Source organism: Saccharomyces cerevisiae, chromosome XII (assembly GCF_000146045.2).
Source record: "Saccharomyces cerevisiae S288C chromosome XII, complete sequence".
Taxonomy (NCBI): Eukaryota; Fungi; Ascomycota; class Saccharomycetes; order Saccharomycetales; family Saccharomycetaceae; genus Saccharomyces; species Saccharomyces cerevisiae.
In genome coordinates this window covers 1,011,540-1,028,330 of record NC_001144.5, presented here as the reverse complement: position 1 = coordinate 1,028,330, position 16,791 = coordinate 1,011,540, and the positions used below count along the sequence as shown (strand labels likewise).

The 16,791-nt window shown below is 39.4% G+C and overlaps 11 protein-coding genes across 11 annotated transcripts, besides 2 other annotated features; 6 read left to right on the top strand and 5 right to left on the bottom strand.

Moving 5' to 3' along the window:
• Nucleotides 1-437: 437 nt before the first annotated feature.
• On the top strand, nt 438-1,475 carry VMA6 (H(+)-transporting V0 sector ATPase subunit d; the record flags this gene model as incomplete). The annotated part of the gene is made up of 1 exon (NM_001182335.3): nt 438-1,475. The coding sequence occupies one exon, from the start codon at nt 438-440 to the stop codon at nt 1,473-1,475; it is 1,038 nt and encodes a 345-aa protein (NP_013552.3).
• Nucleotides 1,476-1,815: 340 nt separating this feature from the next.
• NGK1 (hexokinase) lies at nt 1,816-3,117 on the bottom strand (the record flags this gene model as incomplete). Its single annotated transcript, NM_001182334.1, has 1 exon — nt 1,816-3,117. One exon carries the CDS (start codon nt 3,115-3,117, stop codon nt 1,816-1,818), a length of 1,302 nt encoding a protein of 433 aa, NP_013551.1.
• A 376-nt stretch (nt 3,118-3,493) lies between these two features.
• On the bottom strand, nt 3,494-4,142 carry GMC2 (Gmc2p; the record flags this gene model as incomplete). Its single annotated transcript, NM_001182333.3, has 2 exons — nt 3,494-3,676; nt 3,759-4,142. 2 exons carry the CDS (start codon nt 4,140-4,142, stop codon nt 3,494-3,496), a joined length of 567 nt encoding a protein of 188 aa, NP_013550.4.
• Nucleotides 4,143-4,144: 2 nt separating this feature from the next.
• Nucleotides 4,145-4,305: an origin of replication (ARS1234; Autonomously Replicating Sequence).
• Nucleotides 4,306-4,359: 54 nt separating this feature from the next.
• On the bottom strand, nt 4,360-5,706 carry ECM7 (Ecm7p; the record flags this gene model as incomplete). The annotated part of the gene is made up of 1 exon (NM_001182331.1): nt 4,360-5,706. The coding sequence occupies one exon, from the start codon at nt 5,704-5,706 to the stop codon at nt 4,360-4,362; it is 1,347 nt and encodes a 448-aa protein (NP_013548.1).
• A 373-nt stretch (nt 5,707-6,079) lies between these two features.
• Nucleotides 6,080-9,016, top strand: SIR3 (chromatin-silencing protein SIR3; the record flags this gene model as incomplete). The annotated part of the gene is made up of 1 exon (NM_001182330.3): nt 6,080-9,016. One exon carries the CDS (start codon nt 6,080-6,082, stop codon nt 9,014-9,016), a length of 2,937 nt encoding a protein of 978 aa, NP_013547.3.
• Nucleotides 9,017-9,422: 406 nt separating this feature from the next.
• Nucleotides 9,423-10,190, top strand: RPS1A (40S ribosomal protein eS1 RPS1A; the record flags this gene model as incomplete). Its single annotated transcript, NM_001182329.1, has 1 exon — nt 9,423-10,190. The coding sequence occupies one exon, from the start codon at nt 9,423-9,425 to the stop codon at nt 10,188-10,190; it is 768 nt and encodes a 255-aa protein (NP_013546.1).
• A 443-nt stretch (nt 10,191-10,633) lies between these two features.
• Nucleotides 10,634-12,763, top strand: SEC39 (Sec39p; the record flags this gene model as incomplete). Its single annotated transcript, NM_001182328.3, has 1 exon — nt 10,634-12,763. The coding sequence occupies one exon, from the start codon at nt 10,634-10,636 to the stop codon at nt 12,761-12,763; it is 2,130 nt and encodes a 709-aa protein (NP_013545.3).
• Nucleotides 12,764-12,880: 117 nt separating this feature from the next.
• On the bottom strand, nt 12,881-13,840 carry MRPL4 (mitochondrial 54S ribosomal protein YmL4; the record flags this gene model as incomplete). The annotated part of the gene is made up of 1 exon (NM_001182327.1): nt 12,881-13,840. The coding sequence occupies one exon, from the start codon at nt 13,838-13,840 to the stop codon at nt 12,881-12,883; it is 960 nt and encodes a 319-aa protein (NP_013544.1).
• Nucleotides 13,841-14,152: 312 nt separating this feature from the next.
• LSM3 (U4/U6-U5 snRNP complex subunit LSM3) lies at nt 14,153-14,422 on the top strand (the record flags this gene model as incomplete). Its single annotated transcript, NM_001184308.3, has 1 exon — nt 14,153-14,422. One exon carries the CDS (start codon nt 14,153-14,155, stop codon nt 14,420-14,422), a length of 270 nt encoding a protein of 89 aa, NP_013543.3.
• Nucleotides 14,309-14,536: an origin of replication (ARS1233; Autonomously Replicating Sequence).
• Nucleotides 14,537-14,555: 19 nt separating this feature from the next.
• Nucleotides 14,556-15,830, bottom strand: CAR2 (ornithine-oxo-acid transaminase; the record flags this gene model as incomplete). The annotated part of the gene is made up of 1 exon (NM_001182326.1): nt 14,556-15,830. The coding sequence occupies one exon, from the start codon at nt 15,828-15,830 to the stop codon at nt 14,556-14,558; it is 1,275 nt and encodes a 424-aa protein (NP_013542.1).
• A 477-nt stretch (nt 15,831-16,307) lies between these two features.
• DIF1 (Dif1p) lies at nt 16,308-16,709 on the top strand (the record flags this gene model as incomplete). The annotated part of the gene is made up of 1 exon (NM_001182325.3): nt 16,308-16,709. The coding sequence occupies one exon, from the start codon at nt 16,308-16,310 to the stop codon at nt 16,707-16,709; it is 402 nt and encodes a 133-aa protein (NP_013541.3).
• Nucleotides 16,710-16,791: the final 82 nt, after the last annotated feature.

Sequence of the window (16,791 nt, the reverse complement as noted above, 5' to 3'; positions counted from 1 at the left end):
GACATGAAGCATGAGAGATAATCAAATTTGCTGAATGCTGTGATACTGGTATACAAATAGAAGTGCTGAAGTTCAAGTTATTTGGTAACATGCAAGTTTCATTAATATTTTGTTATTATGTATTTCAAGGACAAAATGAATTGTAGGAAGATGAAAAAGTGATTTCATCCCCCAACGATTCATACTCTGGGCCGTACCCTTCTTATCTTACAGACGCAAAGTCAGCAGATTCTTGTATTATGGAACTAAGTAATTTCCGCGCACCTATTGTTACGCTGATATCTGCGTACAAAGTGACGTATTTTTAAAATATCTTCGATATACTGCAAAAACAAAAGAACAATTGACCTCTTAACCCTTTAAGGTATGGCATAAAGAACGCTAAGAGCTAGCAAAAGAGTATACCATTCGGATCGTGTTGCTAAAGTCTTGCGAAGATGGAAGGCGTGTATTTCAATATTGACAATGGGTTTATTGAAGGTGTAGTGAGAGGCTACAGAAATGGGTTGTTATCTAATAACCAATACATCAACTTAACACAATGTGACACGTTGGAAGATCTAAAATTACAATTATCATCAACTGATTATGGTAATTTTCTTTCCTCTGTTTCCTCAGAGTCTTTGACCACGTCATTGATTCAAGAATATGCTTCTAGCAAGTTGTACCACGAATTCAACTACATAAGAGACCAATCCAGTGGATCCACGAGAAAGTTCATGGACTATATCACTTATGGTTACATGATCGACAATGTAGCATTGATGATTACAGGTACTATTCATGATCGTGATAAGGGTGAAATTTTACAACGTTGTCATCCGCTAGGTTGGTTTGATACTTTGCCTACGTTGAGTGTTGCTACTGATCTTGAATCCCTATACGAAACCGTATTGGTGGATACCCCACTGGCACCTTACTTCAAAAACTGTTTTGACACGGCAGAGGAGCTAGACGATATGAACATTGAAATTATTAGAAATAAGCTGTACAAGGCTTATTTAGAAGACTTTTACAATTTTGTCACTGAAGAAATTCCGGAACCTGCTAAAGAATGTATGCAAACATTACTAGGGTTTGAAGCTGACAGAAGAAGTATCAATATTGCACTCAACTCTTTGCAAAGTTCAGATATTGACCCAGATTTGAAAAGTGACTTGTTACCTAACATAGGTAAGTTGTACCCTCTTGCAACGTTTCACTTGGCGCAAGCCCAAGATTTCGAAGGAGTTAGAGCTGCTTTAGCTAACGTCTATGAGTATAGGGGATTTTTGGAGACTGGTAACTTAGAAGATCACTTTTACCAATTGGAAATGGAACTATGTAGAGATGCTTTCACGCAACAATTTGCCATCAGCACTGTTTGGGCCTGGATGAAATCCAAGGAACAAGAAGTTAGGAATATTACCTGGATTGCAGAATGTATCGCACAAAACCAAAGAGAAAGAATCAACAATTATATTTCCGTTTATTGAAAAAGTTATCGTTCCTTCTTCTTTTATGTCACTAAGAGAAATTGTTACCTATATGGTTTGTTTTGTCTTTTTTTCATTTTTTTTTAAGAATCAGATCCATATATGATTATATAAAATTATAATTAAGTAGAAGCAAAAAAATTTTCAGACCCAAAAAAAAAAAAAAAAAGAAGAATGCAAAAATGGGGTGGTAACATAATCAAAAAAGGTCAGGACATCCTTAGTTTGTTACAAGCGTGTGGTGTTAGTGCGCCGGATCATTTCCTCTACACCAACATCACAAAGTTTTCTGGGAATAATAAAAATAGATCGAGAAGATGGTAAGAAATGATGAAATATATTATTGAACTTGGTTGTCTGATTTGTTCAAGTAGGTGGCTATTGCAGCGCCTAGAAGATTACTGTGATTTAAGAATTGCAACTTAATATGTATGCTGGAGTAATATTTTATCTGCTCTCGATAAAAATTTGAATTGTGGAGAAAGGATCCAACGTAGCCAATATGAATAAAGTTATAGTTTTTGCAGCCTGTGATGATATCAATAGCTTGTACAATTGCAGCAACATAAAATGCGGCTCTCTTGATTAATAGTCGTGCGATCTGACAAATTAGTGCATAATGTTCGTTTTCGAACCAAGCATTAGTACAGTCTTCTGCCAGCTGGCATACCAGTTCCCCATTGAACTCTACTGGGAAGTTTTTGGGGATTATGTTATATTGCAATAGAATATTTTTTAATGATAGGGGAAGCCATTTACCAGAAGTAACGCACTCTAGTGGCATTTCGTATGAGATTGCTCCATGAATGTCAAACGGTTGCAATGCAATGACATTTTTACCAATAAAGCCAATTTCAGAATTAATGAGAACATGTTTGAAATTTAATGTCTCCTTATTATAGCTTGACGGTAATGTTTCTCTCAGGGCATCTCTCTTGAAAGGTGGTAAATATCCGTATGGAACCTCAAAACATGCATTTGTACCAGTTCCTATTATTAATGAGATGGAATCGTTTTCGCATATAAATTTGCTTGTTAGTGAAACTGCAATTGCATCGTTTATTACATGACACACGTTCATGGTACAGAAAAATTCTTCGATATTTTCTGATATAATCCGGTGAAAGGAAGATTGGATGAGCTGTTTCACCGTGGATCCTTGAAGGGTGTCAGTCATCACAAATCCTTTTCCCATTGCAACTACCTCCCCTTCTGGATTTAGAGGAAAACTGAATGTCACGGAAACAAAAAATTTAGACGCCTCAGATGACTCGTTCTTTTTTTTTATATAACCATTTGCAGCCAGCCTGGTACATATTGTATAGATGATTTGATTAAAGAAATTCGAATCAACGATGTTGTAGGTAAGTTCGAAGGCATCATTGTATTCGATAACGATTTGGGGCAGAGAGATAATTGCAAATTTCAGTCTTGTCCCGCCGAAATCAATGGTCAGAATTTTGTCTTCAGGGTTCCATCGCGATCGTTTATCTGGGACTAAACACTGCGGGAGCATAGAAATCGTATTTGTCTGAAGCCGTGATAACAACTCCTCTTGGAATTGGTCAACTACATTCACTATGGAATCAGCGGGTAAAATCAAGCTTTCTAATTCCCGAGCTAGAGTGCTTTCAATTGTCATGTTCTGAACCTCCTTTTGTTAACTTTTTCTTTACTTGCTTATATGTGAAAGTTCGAGGGGTGGACGTTTATTTTTCTTTCTGGCTTACATTCTTGTGTTTATAATGATAACCGATATACTCAGTTAACTTCCCCGGTGTTCAGTATCCCTGAATAAAATTTTTTGCTATCTGGCGCTAACAATACCTGGCAAAAAAAAAAAAAACATATAAACAAAAAAAAAAAAAAAAAAAATTAACCCAACGAAGGGAACATGACTTCTTTTAGAGAGCCGAGTGATAAGGCCAGTTGTCGTAAAAGTAAATAAATAAAATCAAAAAAAGCAAATGTGAGAAATAGCTAACATTAGCAATATCGCAGATATATTTGAGTATGGCTCATCTATCATCTGTTAGTCTTTGAATAGTTTCCTTAATTTCATTTGCGGATCTTTCCATTTCAATATTTTTGTACTCTAAATGGCGCTCTTTCTTCTTCATCCACGTTTCAGCATTGAGAATGGAGTCACCACATCTTTCCACGTCTATTTGAAAAGCGGATTCACACCAAAGACGTTGTTGCTGTTATTAAATTTGCATTATTAGTAAAAGAACGTAGTAAAATTGAGATGGCACAGGATGCCTAGTTTCGACCTATACTTACTTTTGCTAGCCTTTCCATTTTTTCATATATTTCGTCCATGTCTTTTGTATATTGCTCAATAATGTTTACAGGAACAGTACAAAACAAATCCCAATCCATCTTTTCCTGTTGTTGTTTGGACATCATCCCATCTTGACTGGAGAGGTCTTTGTACGATTCCCGGATCAAATGAGTGATTTCATTAATTTTCTTGAGTACATCATTTTCCAGGATATGGTTTTGGAAGGTTTCCTGTGGATTGTTGATTTGCCATTCGGCGGCTAATTTGAAAAGACTTGGTATATTGTTGGTCACGTCCGGACTTTTTAATGAGTTGGTTCTTTCCAAGTTATTATCCTGGTCGTTCTCAGATGATTGCCTAGGGACTTCCGTAGTATCACTCATGGTTATAGTTCCGCTTTTCTCTTCTTCGTTGCTTAATGATGTTTAGTTCTGAAATAACGATTTTTTAAGCGCTTGGCAATTTCACAAGAAAAAGGTGAAAAAAGAAAAATAAGATTAAACGATGAATGCGATTTTTTGTTTCTGTTATTATTATTATATAATTAAAAACTAGACAAATATAGTATGCATATGCATTTTGAATGATGGGTGAAAGAATTCAAAACTGTAATGCTGACGAAGGCTTGATAACCCTTTGCATACTTTCTTCACTGTCGTTGCTTGACCGGAATCTTATGTCCTGCAATTCGAATTCCTCTCTAGTAGCAAATGGTTCGTGTTTGCCGCCATTGCTTATATTTGCGGTGGGATTTCCATGGTCTAAACTGGTGTTAGCATCATTTTCACTATTTAAGTCAACATCAGATGTTTTTCTTATTGTTGCCATAGTATCACTGTTTCTCATCAGTTCAGCCTCGCCCGAAGTAGACTGTCGTTGCGGATAACGTTGACTGTAAGAAGTTTCATCGTCTAGATCTGCATCAGTAAATACACCGGCTTGGTAGCCTAAGAATTTATCATCGATTCCACCTCCATAGGACGTGCCATTATCGGAAATACACCATTCTAAGCCAGACCAAGCTAAGCATGACACAGAAATCAAACCTGCAAAACACCACAGAAGCGCAAACCATGTAACTCCAAGATGGTAAGAAAACCCGAAGGCCTCTAATTCTGTATTAATTCTAGACTGAATAGTGTAGTTAACCCAGGCAAGGCTTATGCTACTTATCAGGCCCCCAATGAAAACAACTAGCGATAGTAGAGAGTTGATATGAACAAGTGCCCTTTCTTTGAGGGCGTTCATAAACCTTCCCTTTATGTAGTAGTACCATATCATGAAAAATAACATACACACCTGGAAACTAATAACTGCATAGAGTAAATGTAACACGTTGGCCTTTTTATGTTTTAAACTCCTCATGTAGGTCGTGTATGCAGAACTTTCTGCCTGTTGTGAACCGATTTTGTTGTATGCATAATCTAAAATGATATCTAAACCCAAGCTTTCTAAAACCTCACGATAATCAAAAAGATAGTCCGTTCCTATGCTACTGCAGGTACTCTTAGTAGTCGAATTCTTTACGCTATGCATATTTCCTTCAGAGTCGAATACTTCCACCATGGTATATGTTGAATCGCACCTCCCATAAAGCGACACTGTGATGTACTGAGGAACATTCTTTATCTGACTTTCGGTGTAAGCAGTCAATATATACAGTTCGGATGTTGTTAAGCCTACACCGTTATTTTCTTCTGTAGATGTCGACTGCTCCATAGACTCTCTCAACACGGTAAATAAACCCGTCGTAATATCAGCAGAGTAAGTATCCAGTCGTGACATGTACAATGTTCTTGGCGAAGAAAGGGGTCCGACAGTCAACGCCAACCCGAAAGAGATTATGAGTAATGTCGTCCCTAATCTTAGCCACTGTACCACTTTCTCAAGGGCTGTAAGGTTCTGGAATGGCCTGGCTATTGTATCTCGTATTCTTGACATCACCATTTATTTTCGATCCATTAGATATGCAAGGGTATTCGCAATGACTGATACACAAAGAAATGGTGTAAATGAAACTAAGTAGAGAGTTGACAGTGTTAAGCAAACAACGAATCCAGGGGAACAAAGTATTCGGGACGTTTGTTTATGCGGCGTCCAAAAGATGTATTTAAAGTTAACCATATTATGTATCAATCTAAATAAAGAAATAATTGTAAATTTTCATCGCATCAGTAATATGACCGCGAAAACGCTATTCTTTCCAAAAAAGTTAAAATGAACATAGTATGAAAAAGAAAAACACATAAGCAGCCCTTTCATCACCTTCCTTACAGGGGTTTAAGAAAGTTGTTTTGTTCTAACAATTGGATTAGCTAAAATGGCTAAAACATTGAAAGATTTGGACGGTTGGCAAGTTATCATTACAGATGATCAGGGGAGGGTTATTGACGACAACAATAGAAGAAGATCAAGAAAAAGAGGAGGAGAAAACGTATTTCTGAAAAGAATTTCTGATGGATTGAGTTTTGGGAAGGGTGAGAGCGTGATATTTAATGATAATGTGACGGAAACATATTCTGTCTACTTGATCCATGAGATCAGACTCAATACACTTAATAATGTTGTGGAGATTTGGGTTTTTTCTTACTTGAGATGGTTTGAACTCAAACCAAAACTGTACTACGAACAATTCAGGCCAGATCTAATAAAGGAAGATCATCCTTTAGAATTTTACAAAGATAAATTTTTCAACGAAGTAAATAAGAGCGAGTTATATTTAACTGCTGAGCTATCAGAGATTTGGCTTAAGGATTTCATTGCAGTTGGACAGATACTGCCAGAGTCACAATGGAATGATAGTAGTATCGATAAAATAGAGGATAGAGATTTTCTAGTACGTTATGCATGCGAACCTACTGCGGAAAAGTTTGTACCAATTGATATTTTTCAAATCATAAGAAGAGTAAAGGAAATGGAACCCAAACAATCTGATGAATACTTGAAAAGAGTATCTGTACCAGTGAGTGGGCAGAAGACAAATAGACAGGTGATGCATAAGATGGGAGTTGAAAGATCTTCAAAAAGACTAGCAAAGAAACCTTCAATGAAAAAAATTAAAATCGAGCCCTCTGCAGATGATGACGTAAATAATGGAAATATACCGTCTCAGCGAGGAACGTCAACAACTCATGGTTCAATTTCTCCCCAAGAAGAGTCTGTTTCCCCTAACATCTCATCGGCGTCCCCTTCTGCGCTCACATCACCTACAGATTCTTCGAAAATTTTACAAAAAAGATCTATATCAAAGGAACTAATTGTTTCAGAGGAAATACCAATAAACTCTTCAGAACAGGAATCCGATTATGAGCCAAACAATGAAACATCTGTGCTTTCAAGTAAACCTGGGTCAAAGCCAGAGAAGACATCTACAGAACTCGTTGACGGCCGAGAGAATTTTGTATATGCAAATAATCCAGAAGTGAGTGATGATGGTGGGCTTGAAGAGGAAACAGATGAAGTTAGTTCAGAAAGTTCTGATGAAGCAATAATACCAGTAAATAAAAGACGTGGCGCTCACGGAAGCGAATTGAGCAGTAAAATTAGAAAAATCCACATTCAAGAAACACAAGAATTTTCTAAAAATTACACTACAGAAACAGATAACGAAATGAACGGAAATGGAAAACCTGGAATTCCCAGGGGCAACACCAAAATTCATAGTATGAACGAAAATCCTACACCAGAAAAAGGTAATGCAAAGATGATTGATTTCGCTACTTTGTCAAAGTTGAAAAAAAAATATCAGATAATTTTAGACCGGTTTGCACCAGATAATCAAGTAACAGATTCCTCCCAATTGAACAAATTAACAGACGAACAGTCAAGCTTGGACGTTGCAGGCCTTGAGGATAAGTTTAGAAAAGCATGCTCTTCATCTGGAAGAGAAACCATTCTGTCAAATTTTAACGCTGATATAAATTTAGAGGAATCAATTAGAGAATCTTTACAAAAGAGAGAACTACTAAAATCACAAGTGGAGGATTTTACAAGAATATTCCTTCCGATTTACGACAGTTTGATGTCTTCCCAAAATAAACTATTTTATATTACCAATGCAGATGATTCTACTAAATTCCAGCTTGTGAATGATGTAATGGATGAGTTGATCACCTCTTCGGCCCGAAAGGAACTACCTATTTTCGATTACATTCATATTGATGCCTTGGAACTGGCAGGAATGGATGCATTATATGAGAAAATATGGTTCGCCATTTCTAAAGAAAATCTATGCGGTGATATATCACTAGAGGCCTTAAACTTCTATATTACAAATGTCCCGAAAGCAAAAAAGAGAAAGACACTAATATTAATACAAAATCCGGAAAATCTATTGAGTGAGAAGATTTTACAATATTTCGAGAAATGGATTTCTTCGAAAAATTCAAAATTGTCTATCATTTGCGTTGGCGGACATAATGTGACGATTAGAGAGCAAATAAATATAATGCCCTCCCTCAAAGCACACTTTACCGAAATCAAACTTAATAAGGTGGACAAGAATGAATTGCAACAAATGATCATCACGCGACTCAAATCTTTATTGAAACCTTTTCATGTCAAAGTAAATGATAAGAAGGAAATGACTATTTACAATAATATTCGCGAAGGACAGAACCAGAAAATACCAGATAATGTGATAGTAATCAATCATAAGATCAACAACAAAATCACTCAACTTATTGCAAAGAACGTAGCCAACGTAAGTGGTAGTACTGAAAAAGCATTCAAAATATGTGAAGCTGCCGTAGAAATTTCTAAAAAAGACTTCGTACGGAAAGGTGGTCTACAAAAGGGTAAATTGGTAGTGTCACAGGAGATGGTACCACGCTATTTCTCAGAAGCTATTAACGGATTCAAGGATGAAACTATTTCAAAGAAGATTATAGGAATGTCTCTGTTGATGAGAACATTTTTATATACCCTGGCGCAAGAAACCGAAGGCACGAATCGTCATACGCTTGCTCTGGAGACCGTCCTGATTAAGATGGTGAAGATGTTGCGGGACAACCCAGGGTACAAGGCGTCAAAAGAAATTAAGAAGGTCATATGCGGTGCCTGGGAGCCCGCAATAACTATAGAGAAACTAAAGCAATTTTCTTGGATAAGTGTAGTGAATGATTTAGTGGGAGAAAAATTAGTTGTTGTGGTGCTCGAGGAGCCCAGTGCAAGCATTATGGTAGAACTAAAACTTCCTTTAGAAATAAATTACGCCTTTTCGATGGATGAAGAATTCAAAAATATGGACTGCATTTGACCACCAACATTCATTTTCACTTCCGCCATAGATATGCCTATGTACACATGCAGTCTCTTCTGTATTCCTTAATAATGTAACCATAACTGTTTACTTACTAAAACCTAATCAAACTTCAGGACAGTTTTCTGTTGTGGACCCAGACCCACGGAAACGTTGAAACCCAAACATTAATATATTTTATTTTTTTTTTTTTTTCGGTTAATGAAAAACTAACTTTTTATTGTGCACTACGGATGCCTCGCGTCACCATCCGCTGGAAATTCCAGGACTCTCTCACCTGCGCGATAATATACCCAAAATGACTAGATGTCACAACTATTCTATTAAGAAAGGAAGGTGTTCACGTTGTGAACTTTAATATTAAGGAAACAAAACAAGCACACGAATAACCAATCGTTTAATCATGGCTGTCGGAAAGAATAAGAGACTATCCAAGGGTAAGAAAGGTCAAAAGAAGAGAGTCGTTGACCCATTTACCAGAAAGGAATGGTTCGACATTAAAGCTCCATCCACTTTTGAAAACAGAAATGTTGGTAAGACTTTAGTTAACAAGTCCACTGGTTTGAAGAGTGCTTCAGATGCTTTGAAAGGTAGAGTTGTCGAAGTTTGCTTGGCTGACTTACAGGGTTCTGAAGACCACTCTTTCAGAAAAATCAAATTAAGAGTTGACGAAGTCCAAGGTAAGAATTTATTGACCAACTTCCACGGTATGGACTTCACTACTGATAAATTGAGATCCATGGTTAGAAAGTGGCAAACTTTGATCGAAGCTAACGTTACTGTTAAGACTTCTGATGATTACGTTTTGAGAATCTTTGCTATCGCCTTCACCAGAAAGCAAGCTAACCAAGTTAAGAGACACTCTTACGCTCAATCTTCCCATATCAGAGCTATCAGAAAGGTTATTTCCGAAATCTTGACTAAGGAAGTTCAAGGATCTACCTTGGCCCAATTGACCTCCAAGTTGATTCCAGAAGTTATCAACAAGGAAATTGAAAACGCCACCAAGGACATTTTCCCACTACAAAACATCCATGTTAGAAAGGTTAAGTTGTTGAAACAACCAAAGTTCGATGTCGGTGCTTTGATGGCTTTGCACGGTGAAGGTTCTGGTGAAGAAAAGGGTAAGAAGGTTACCGGTTTCAAGGACGAAGTCTTGGAAACTGTGTAAAGGAACCAATAATAAAATAGAAAGGAAAGGAACAGGAAAAAGGAGTGATGCATATCTTATTTTTTAAATCTTTCTTTTTCGATTTTAATTTTTTTAGTCTCTTTAATAACTCTCTATTCTATGATGTCATTAACCTCGTCAAAAAGATAATTCTATAACTATACTACTGTATACAATATTTGTATAATTTTAAATCATTTTTAAGAACATATATAGCAACATGAACGATCTTCCTTTCGTTTCAAATAGGTATTTCTGCTCTGTGTGACCTGTTGAAATTTTTGTTACTCTTTCGTAAATATACTGTAATTTATTGAAATTGTGAGGAAGAGGCAAGGTGCAGAGAAAAAGAAAAACTAGGGAAAAGAAAAACCAATTGTAAATAGACAATAACTGGTTATATCAGAGAGTATTGATAGGTTGCCAAGAAAATTGCAGTAAAAATGTTGGAAGAGCAACTATATTTGTTAGCTTGCATTTTTGCATCTAGGGCTGACACGCGCAATATCAAAAAGTTGTCTACTAGACTGGGCTCACAATCCAAGTACTTGGAGATTCTCTGTGTTTTGTGGCCAGAATTAGATGACCCAAAAAACCTTTTGTTTCTTCGTGAATTAGAAGAGGAGGTGCAAAGTCCGGAAGGGGAAGAAACAACCGACGAAGATGTAATAGTAGAACTATTAGAAAGTGACAGCAGTTTGATTCCATTAATTGAAAGTGATACCACAACGAGATCGAACAGATATCATGAACTGCAAGAATTCATAAGCAAAAAACTCAATAACAAGACCTTGGAGAATTTTGAGGAGTGGTTGAGAGAAAGGATTTTAATATGTAATGAAATGATACCTGAAACACCTTTATTATATTCTGTACTATGGGAGACTGCCAAGTCAAAAGTGTTATCTACAAAATTTATAGGATGGGTAGAAGGAGTATTAAAACCCCTCGACCACCTAAATAAACGGCTTCATCTCATATTTAAAATCAACGAATGGGAAAAAATGCCTGATAGCGAGTTATTTAAGATAATATTTGACGGTGTAGAGGATATGCAAGGATATATTGGTATAGCAGATGTTATTGAAGATGAATTAGCTCCCACTTTGTCTTATGGGAAGAAATGGGAAACGTTCATTACGGAATTCTTCAATAAACAGCAGTTCTCACTAAAATCTGATACTAATTACCAGTTATTTATAAAGCTCTATTACAGTCTCGAAAAAGGAGTAAAAGATAACAGTGAAGCGTCCAGAAAATTGCAAAGTAATGTGGTTGATATATTATTTCACAACAGTGAGAATTTATTTAATTTATCCAGTTTAACTCATAAGCTTGATGAATTATGGAGTATCTTGAGTGGATTCCCTGATGAAATTACAATAGAAGAACAGAAAACTATTACTGCTCTAGAGATGAAACAATTTATGGAATTCTTCATCAAATGTTCCACGAAATTTTCATTTAAAGAAATCTTTGCCATAACACAGGAAGAAGAATCGGCTCAGTTGGCCCATTTCTCTTCACTATGCCATGAAGAATTTAACAAAGCCAACGAAATCTCCAGTTTTTTGCAAGCCATGTATGAAACGGTCTTGGACATCAGCAAGGATGATAAAATTTTCACCCGAATTAGTATGGATGAAAAGCTATACAGTATATTGGAAATCCTCTTACAAATGAATGAGTTCGCGTACATTGAAGCCATCATAGAAAGATTCGACTACAGTAACAATACCCAAATATATGAACTTCTGGTGAAGTTCTTCTGGCATTTCTTCAATAATGCTTCTAATGGATTACGTAAAGAGCCTGAAATGAAAAAAGCTTCGCAAACGTTACAAATAATTCAGAAGCATATGTCGCAACGGGCAGGCACAAATCTAACTAAGCTGGAAGTATTGCTTGAGATATCAGACAAATTGTCGCATTATTCCATAAACCTAAATAAGTCGCACAATGGCGCAAGAGATACCGCTTTCAAACCAAGCAACATTCTAGAATATAGAGATTGCCCCCTCGATATAATATCCAACTTATTAGAGCTGAACCCGCGATTGTATAAGGATCTGCCAACTACAAAAAGCTTGTTATTCGGGATTTACGACAGCTTATCCATTAATAGAGAGGGCCAAACGGGTAAAGTGGAAGTGGATTTGATGGTATTACATATTGACTATGCCTTGGTGAATTTAGATTTTGGCACAGCATACGAATTGGGCAAGCAAGTGTTTGAAATTTGTCAAGAAGCGGGCCAACATATGATGAAGGCGTTGGGCGATGAGCATTGGTTAACATTTTATCAAATGGGGAAGTTTGTCGATCCAAATTGGGTGGATAATGAAATTCCCACAGAGATAATTGTTCTGCAGATGAGCATCTTGGGCCGCTTACTGGAGGTTTGCCCCCTTGAGGAAGTCGAAATTGTTACATCGCAATGGAGCACACTAGAATTGGAGCTAAGCGCCCGTGACCTGGTGAAAGACAAGTACGCACTGGACGGACAGAACGACAATAAGAGTAAGGTAGGCGGCATTGCTAGGGAGATTTTCCACAACGTGACTAATTTCTGAATACATACAGCGTATAGCTATATAAAGGTGTATGTATGTGTGTATGTATGTGCGAGTGTGTGTGGATATATATATATATATATATTTACAGGAGAGAGGGTAGGAAGCCCACGGGAATCATGCAGTTGCTTGCTCCACGGAGCTTGCATGAATTAGCTGTTTCAAGTATTTTCTCACGGTGGGGAGTTCGTCTAATTTAGGGACTTTATTATCTGGGGACTTTCTCAGGTCTTTGATGGCGACACAAGCCTCTTGAACGGCATGAGGTTCGAAGTCGGAAGTGAATAAGATGAACGACTCGCCCACGTCTGTGATCGGTTCTTGTGATATTTCGGATATGAGGTCATTGGAGTCCTTGAACCGCTGTAGTTTTAAGTTTGCCAAGAACTTGATCCCGTCGATGAAGTTAATGTCGACTGTATTATCCTGGATGGTTTCCGATATGCCGAAAATGGCCAACTGGAATCGTGTGAGCATGGAGGCGACTTCGTCATCAGGGATATCCTTGTTCAAGAAGTAATCGTTGGCCAAAGTATCCAAGAACTTTTTCCTCTCCGATTCATCCTGTAAAAATTCGCGTGAAGCGCTATAGGCCAGCTCTCTTTCGTTAAGTACATGTCTTATTTGCCACATGGTGGTTCTGATAGAGTTAGAGAGCTCACTGAATTCGTCATGCGTGGAGCCAACAATGTTTTTCAAGAGATGGTTTTCGCGAGCAAGCACATTTTGCTCCCTGAGGCAGTTGTACCAAAGGGAATGCAAGTCGTTAAAGGACTTGTGCCTCAACTCTGGGATGCTCCAGGGTCTGATATGGCTGGAAGGCGGCAAGTCGTCGGCGGACCTGATGAATTTCTTGTTGGAGAAGAACTGCCACAGCGGGTGGTCGTCGGGACAGCGCAGGTTTGAGGTTGTTGGTGGGATTGGTTCGGTAATCCTCAGGTTGTTGGAGTGATGAGTCAATTGAGTGGGCGGTCTTATTTTGTCTTTGGGAAGCACCGGTTGTTTTGGCTTTGGTTTGGTAAACTTTGTTCTGGCACGCAGGGGCCCTCCTTGGGAGTGGAACGATCTCTTCCACATTTTTATTATATTTTTATGGTATTTTTTTCTAGCCGCAGAGATAGAATGGTACTCTCTTACCAGGGCTCGATAGCTTTCAGGGCAATTCTTTTAGTTTGCTGAAATGATATTTTTTCTTCTTCCTGATGCGCCCTTTTGGCTATCCGTGCTGTGTGATAGGTCGCGATATTGAAAGAAGAAAAAAAGCAAGAAAGCTGAGGTTTGAACAAACAAGAGGCAGGATGTTTCCATCCATTCTAGCAACCAATACAACAGGGGAGAGACACGCAGATAAATACACACACACACACAACATCACGCACACTCAAGAAAATGGAGACACCTTTGGATTTATTGAAACTCAATCTCGATGAGAGGGTGTACATCAAGCTGCGCGGGGCCAGGACGCTGGTGGGCACACTGCAAGCGTTCGACTCACACTGCAACATCGTGCTGAGTGATGCAGTAGAGACCATATACCAATTAAACAACGAGGAGTTGAGTGAGTCCGAAAGACGATGTGAAATGGTGTTCATCAGAGGAGACACAGTGACTCTAATCAGCACGCCCTCTGAAGATGACGATGGCGCAGTGGAGATATAAGCAAAGAGGAGGAGAAAACAAAGGGAAACAGTACGTATTTTTTTATTTTACTTTTAGTATATTAAAAATGTGTAAGATATAAAACAAAAAAAAGAAAAGAAACGAGAAAACATAAAAAAAATGCGTATTAATATTATAACAGATCGATACACTTGGCAATGGTTTCGACACCGGTTTGCAAGTCCTCTTCGGAGATGACCAAAGGAGGAGCCAATCTGATGATGTGGTCGTGGGTGGGCTTAGCCAAGAGGCCGTGATCCTTCATCAATAGACACAAGTCCCAAGCGGTCTTACCATTGGCCTTGGATGGGTCGATTACGATGGCGGTAAGCAGTCCCATACCACGCACCTCAGAGATTATACCGTTAGATTTGGCTTGGAGAGCTTTCAATTGGGCGATGAAAGAGCTACCCAGTTGGGCGGCTCTTTGGCACAGCTTCTCGTCGCGGATGACCTCGAGGGCGGCGATGGCAACGCGGGAAGCCAAAGGATTACCGCCGAAAGTAGAACCGTGAGATCCTGGGGTAAAGCAAGACATGATGTCGTGAGAAGACAGAACACATGAGACGGGAAGAACACCACCTGAGAGAGCCTTACCTAACAAAACAATATCAGGCTTGGCCTCTGCCTTGTAGTGGTCGTAGCAAAGCAACTCACCGGTTCTACCGATACCGGTTTGAATTTCGTCAACGATCAATAGGACGTTGTGCTTACGGCATAATGCGGAGACCTTTGGGAAGTAGTCTGCGGGGGGCACGACGATACCGGCTTCACCCTGAATTGGCTCTAGAATGATGGCGGCAACGTTCTTACCTTCAGGAGATTCCAAGATAGGGACGAAATCTTCTGCGTGGCCGTATCTGATCTTGTGCACGGAGTGACCACTGGCAACGTTAGGCACGAAAGGCCCGAAATGCAACTTGGAGTCCTCGTAGTCGGTACTCAAACTGATAGCACCGAAGGTTCTCCCGTGGAAGTTACCCTCGGCACCCAGAATGATGGCTTTATCTTGAGGGATGTTCTTCTTCATGTACCCCCATCTTCTGGCCAACTTCAAAGCAGTTTCCACGGCTTCTGCACCGGTGTTCATGGGCAAAACGGTTTCGAACCCGAAGAATTCGGTCACGAACTTGGCGAATTGCGCGTAAACATCGTTGTGGAACGCTCTGGAGGACAATGTTAGTGTTTGTGCTTGCTCCGTCAAAGCCTTGATGATGTGAGGATGGCAATGGCCCTGGTTGACGGCAGAATAAGCGCTCAGGAAGTCGAGGTACAGCTTACCCTCCGGGTCCCACACATGTGCGCCCTTAGCCTTGTGAAAAACGACGGGCAAGGGGTGGTAGTTGTGGGCGGAGTATTTGTTTTCCCATTCAATGGTTTGCTTGGAGGAGAGGGTAGCTTCGGACATTGGTGTTGTGGTTCTGTGCTGCTGTGGTGTCTTGTGGTGTAGTATCCTTTGCTGTAATACGAACAACCGCCATATAACAACAAGACTCAACGTATGGTGGCCGCAATTTATATATGCAATCGAGTCAGCCAGTCAGCCGCTAAGGGCAAGGGCACGCGACTACGGCGTCGGCTAGCGCCGCTAACGGCAGGGGACGCCAGGTCCTGCCGTTAACAGAGGGCAGAATTTGTCCGTGCGCACATTTGCGTGTGGTGCATGGGTTCTATTCCTCATTAGCGCGGCTCGTACCACGCGCTTTTTTCTTCTCGTTTGTTTGTGTGTGTGCTTTTTCTTTTTCCCGCCAGTGGGGTATTTATTTATCTAGTAGCAACAGGCAAGGATTGGAGAAGAAAACAAAGAAAAAGAAACAGCAAGAGAACCCAGATCAAGAAACGCACGCTTTACATCACACACTAATACAGGAACAAACAAGACTTAATGGACGCACAACTGGAATGGGCAAGCAGCCTCGTCCCAAAGAGACAGCTTCAACAACAACAACAACAACAGGAGCAGCAGCAGCAGCAGCAACAGGATTTCCACAAGGACCAGTTGATGACTGTGGGTATGCGAATCAGACAGCGGGTCGACCAGGGTTATGCATCGAGGACGCCGAGCACCTCGGACGCTTCACTACAGCCGGGTGTCATTAGAGATTACTCGAGCGTTATTGTTCCGCAATTTACAAGGTCGCCCTTGCCCACTGCTAACTCGCTACCACCTATGCTGATAAACCAGAGAACAATGTCGACCGAGGCGTCCTCGCTCGAGAAATGGGACGTCGCGGAACCTGCCGCGGAGCACGAAACAATGGTTAATGGATCCAAGAGAAGACTTTAACAGACTTGCACAATTTTTTTTATCTCTCTCTTTTTTTCTCTCTTTTTCCTACTTTACTTTCTCTTTTATAGATTCTTTATAT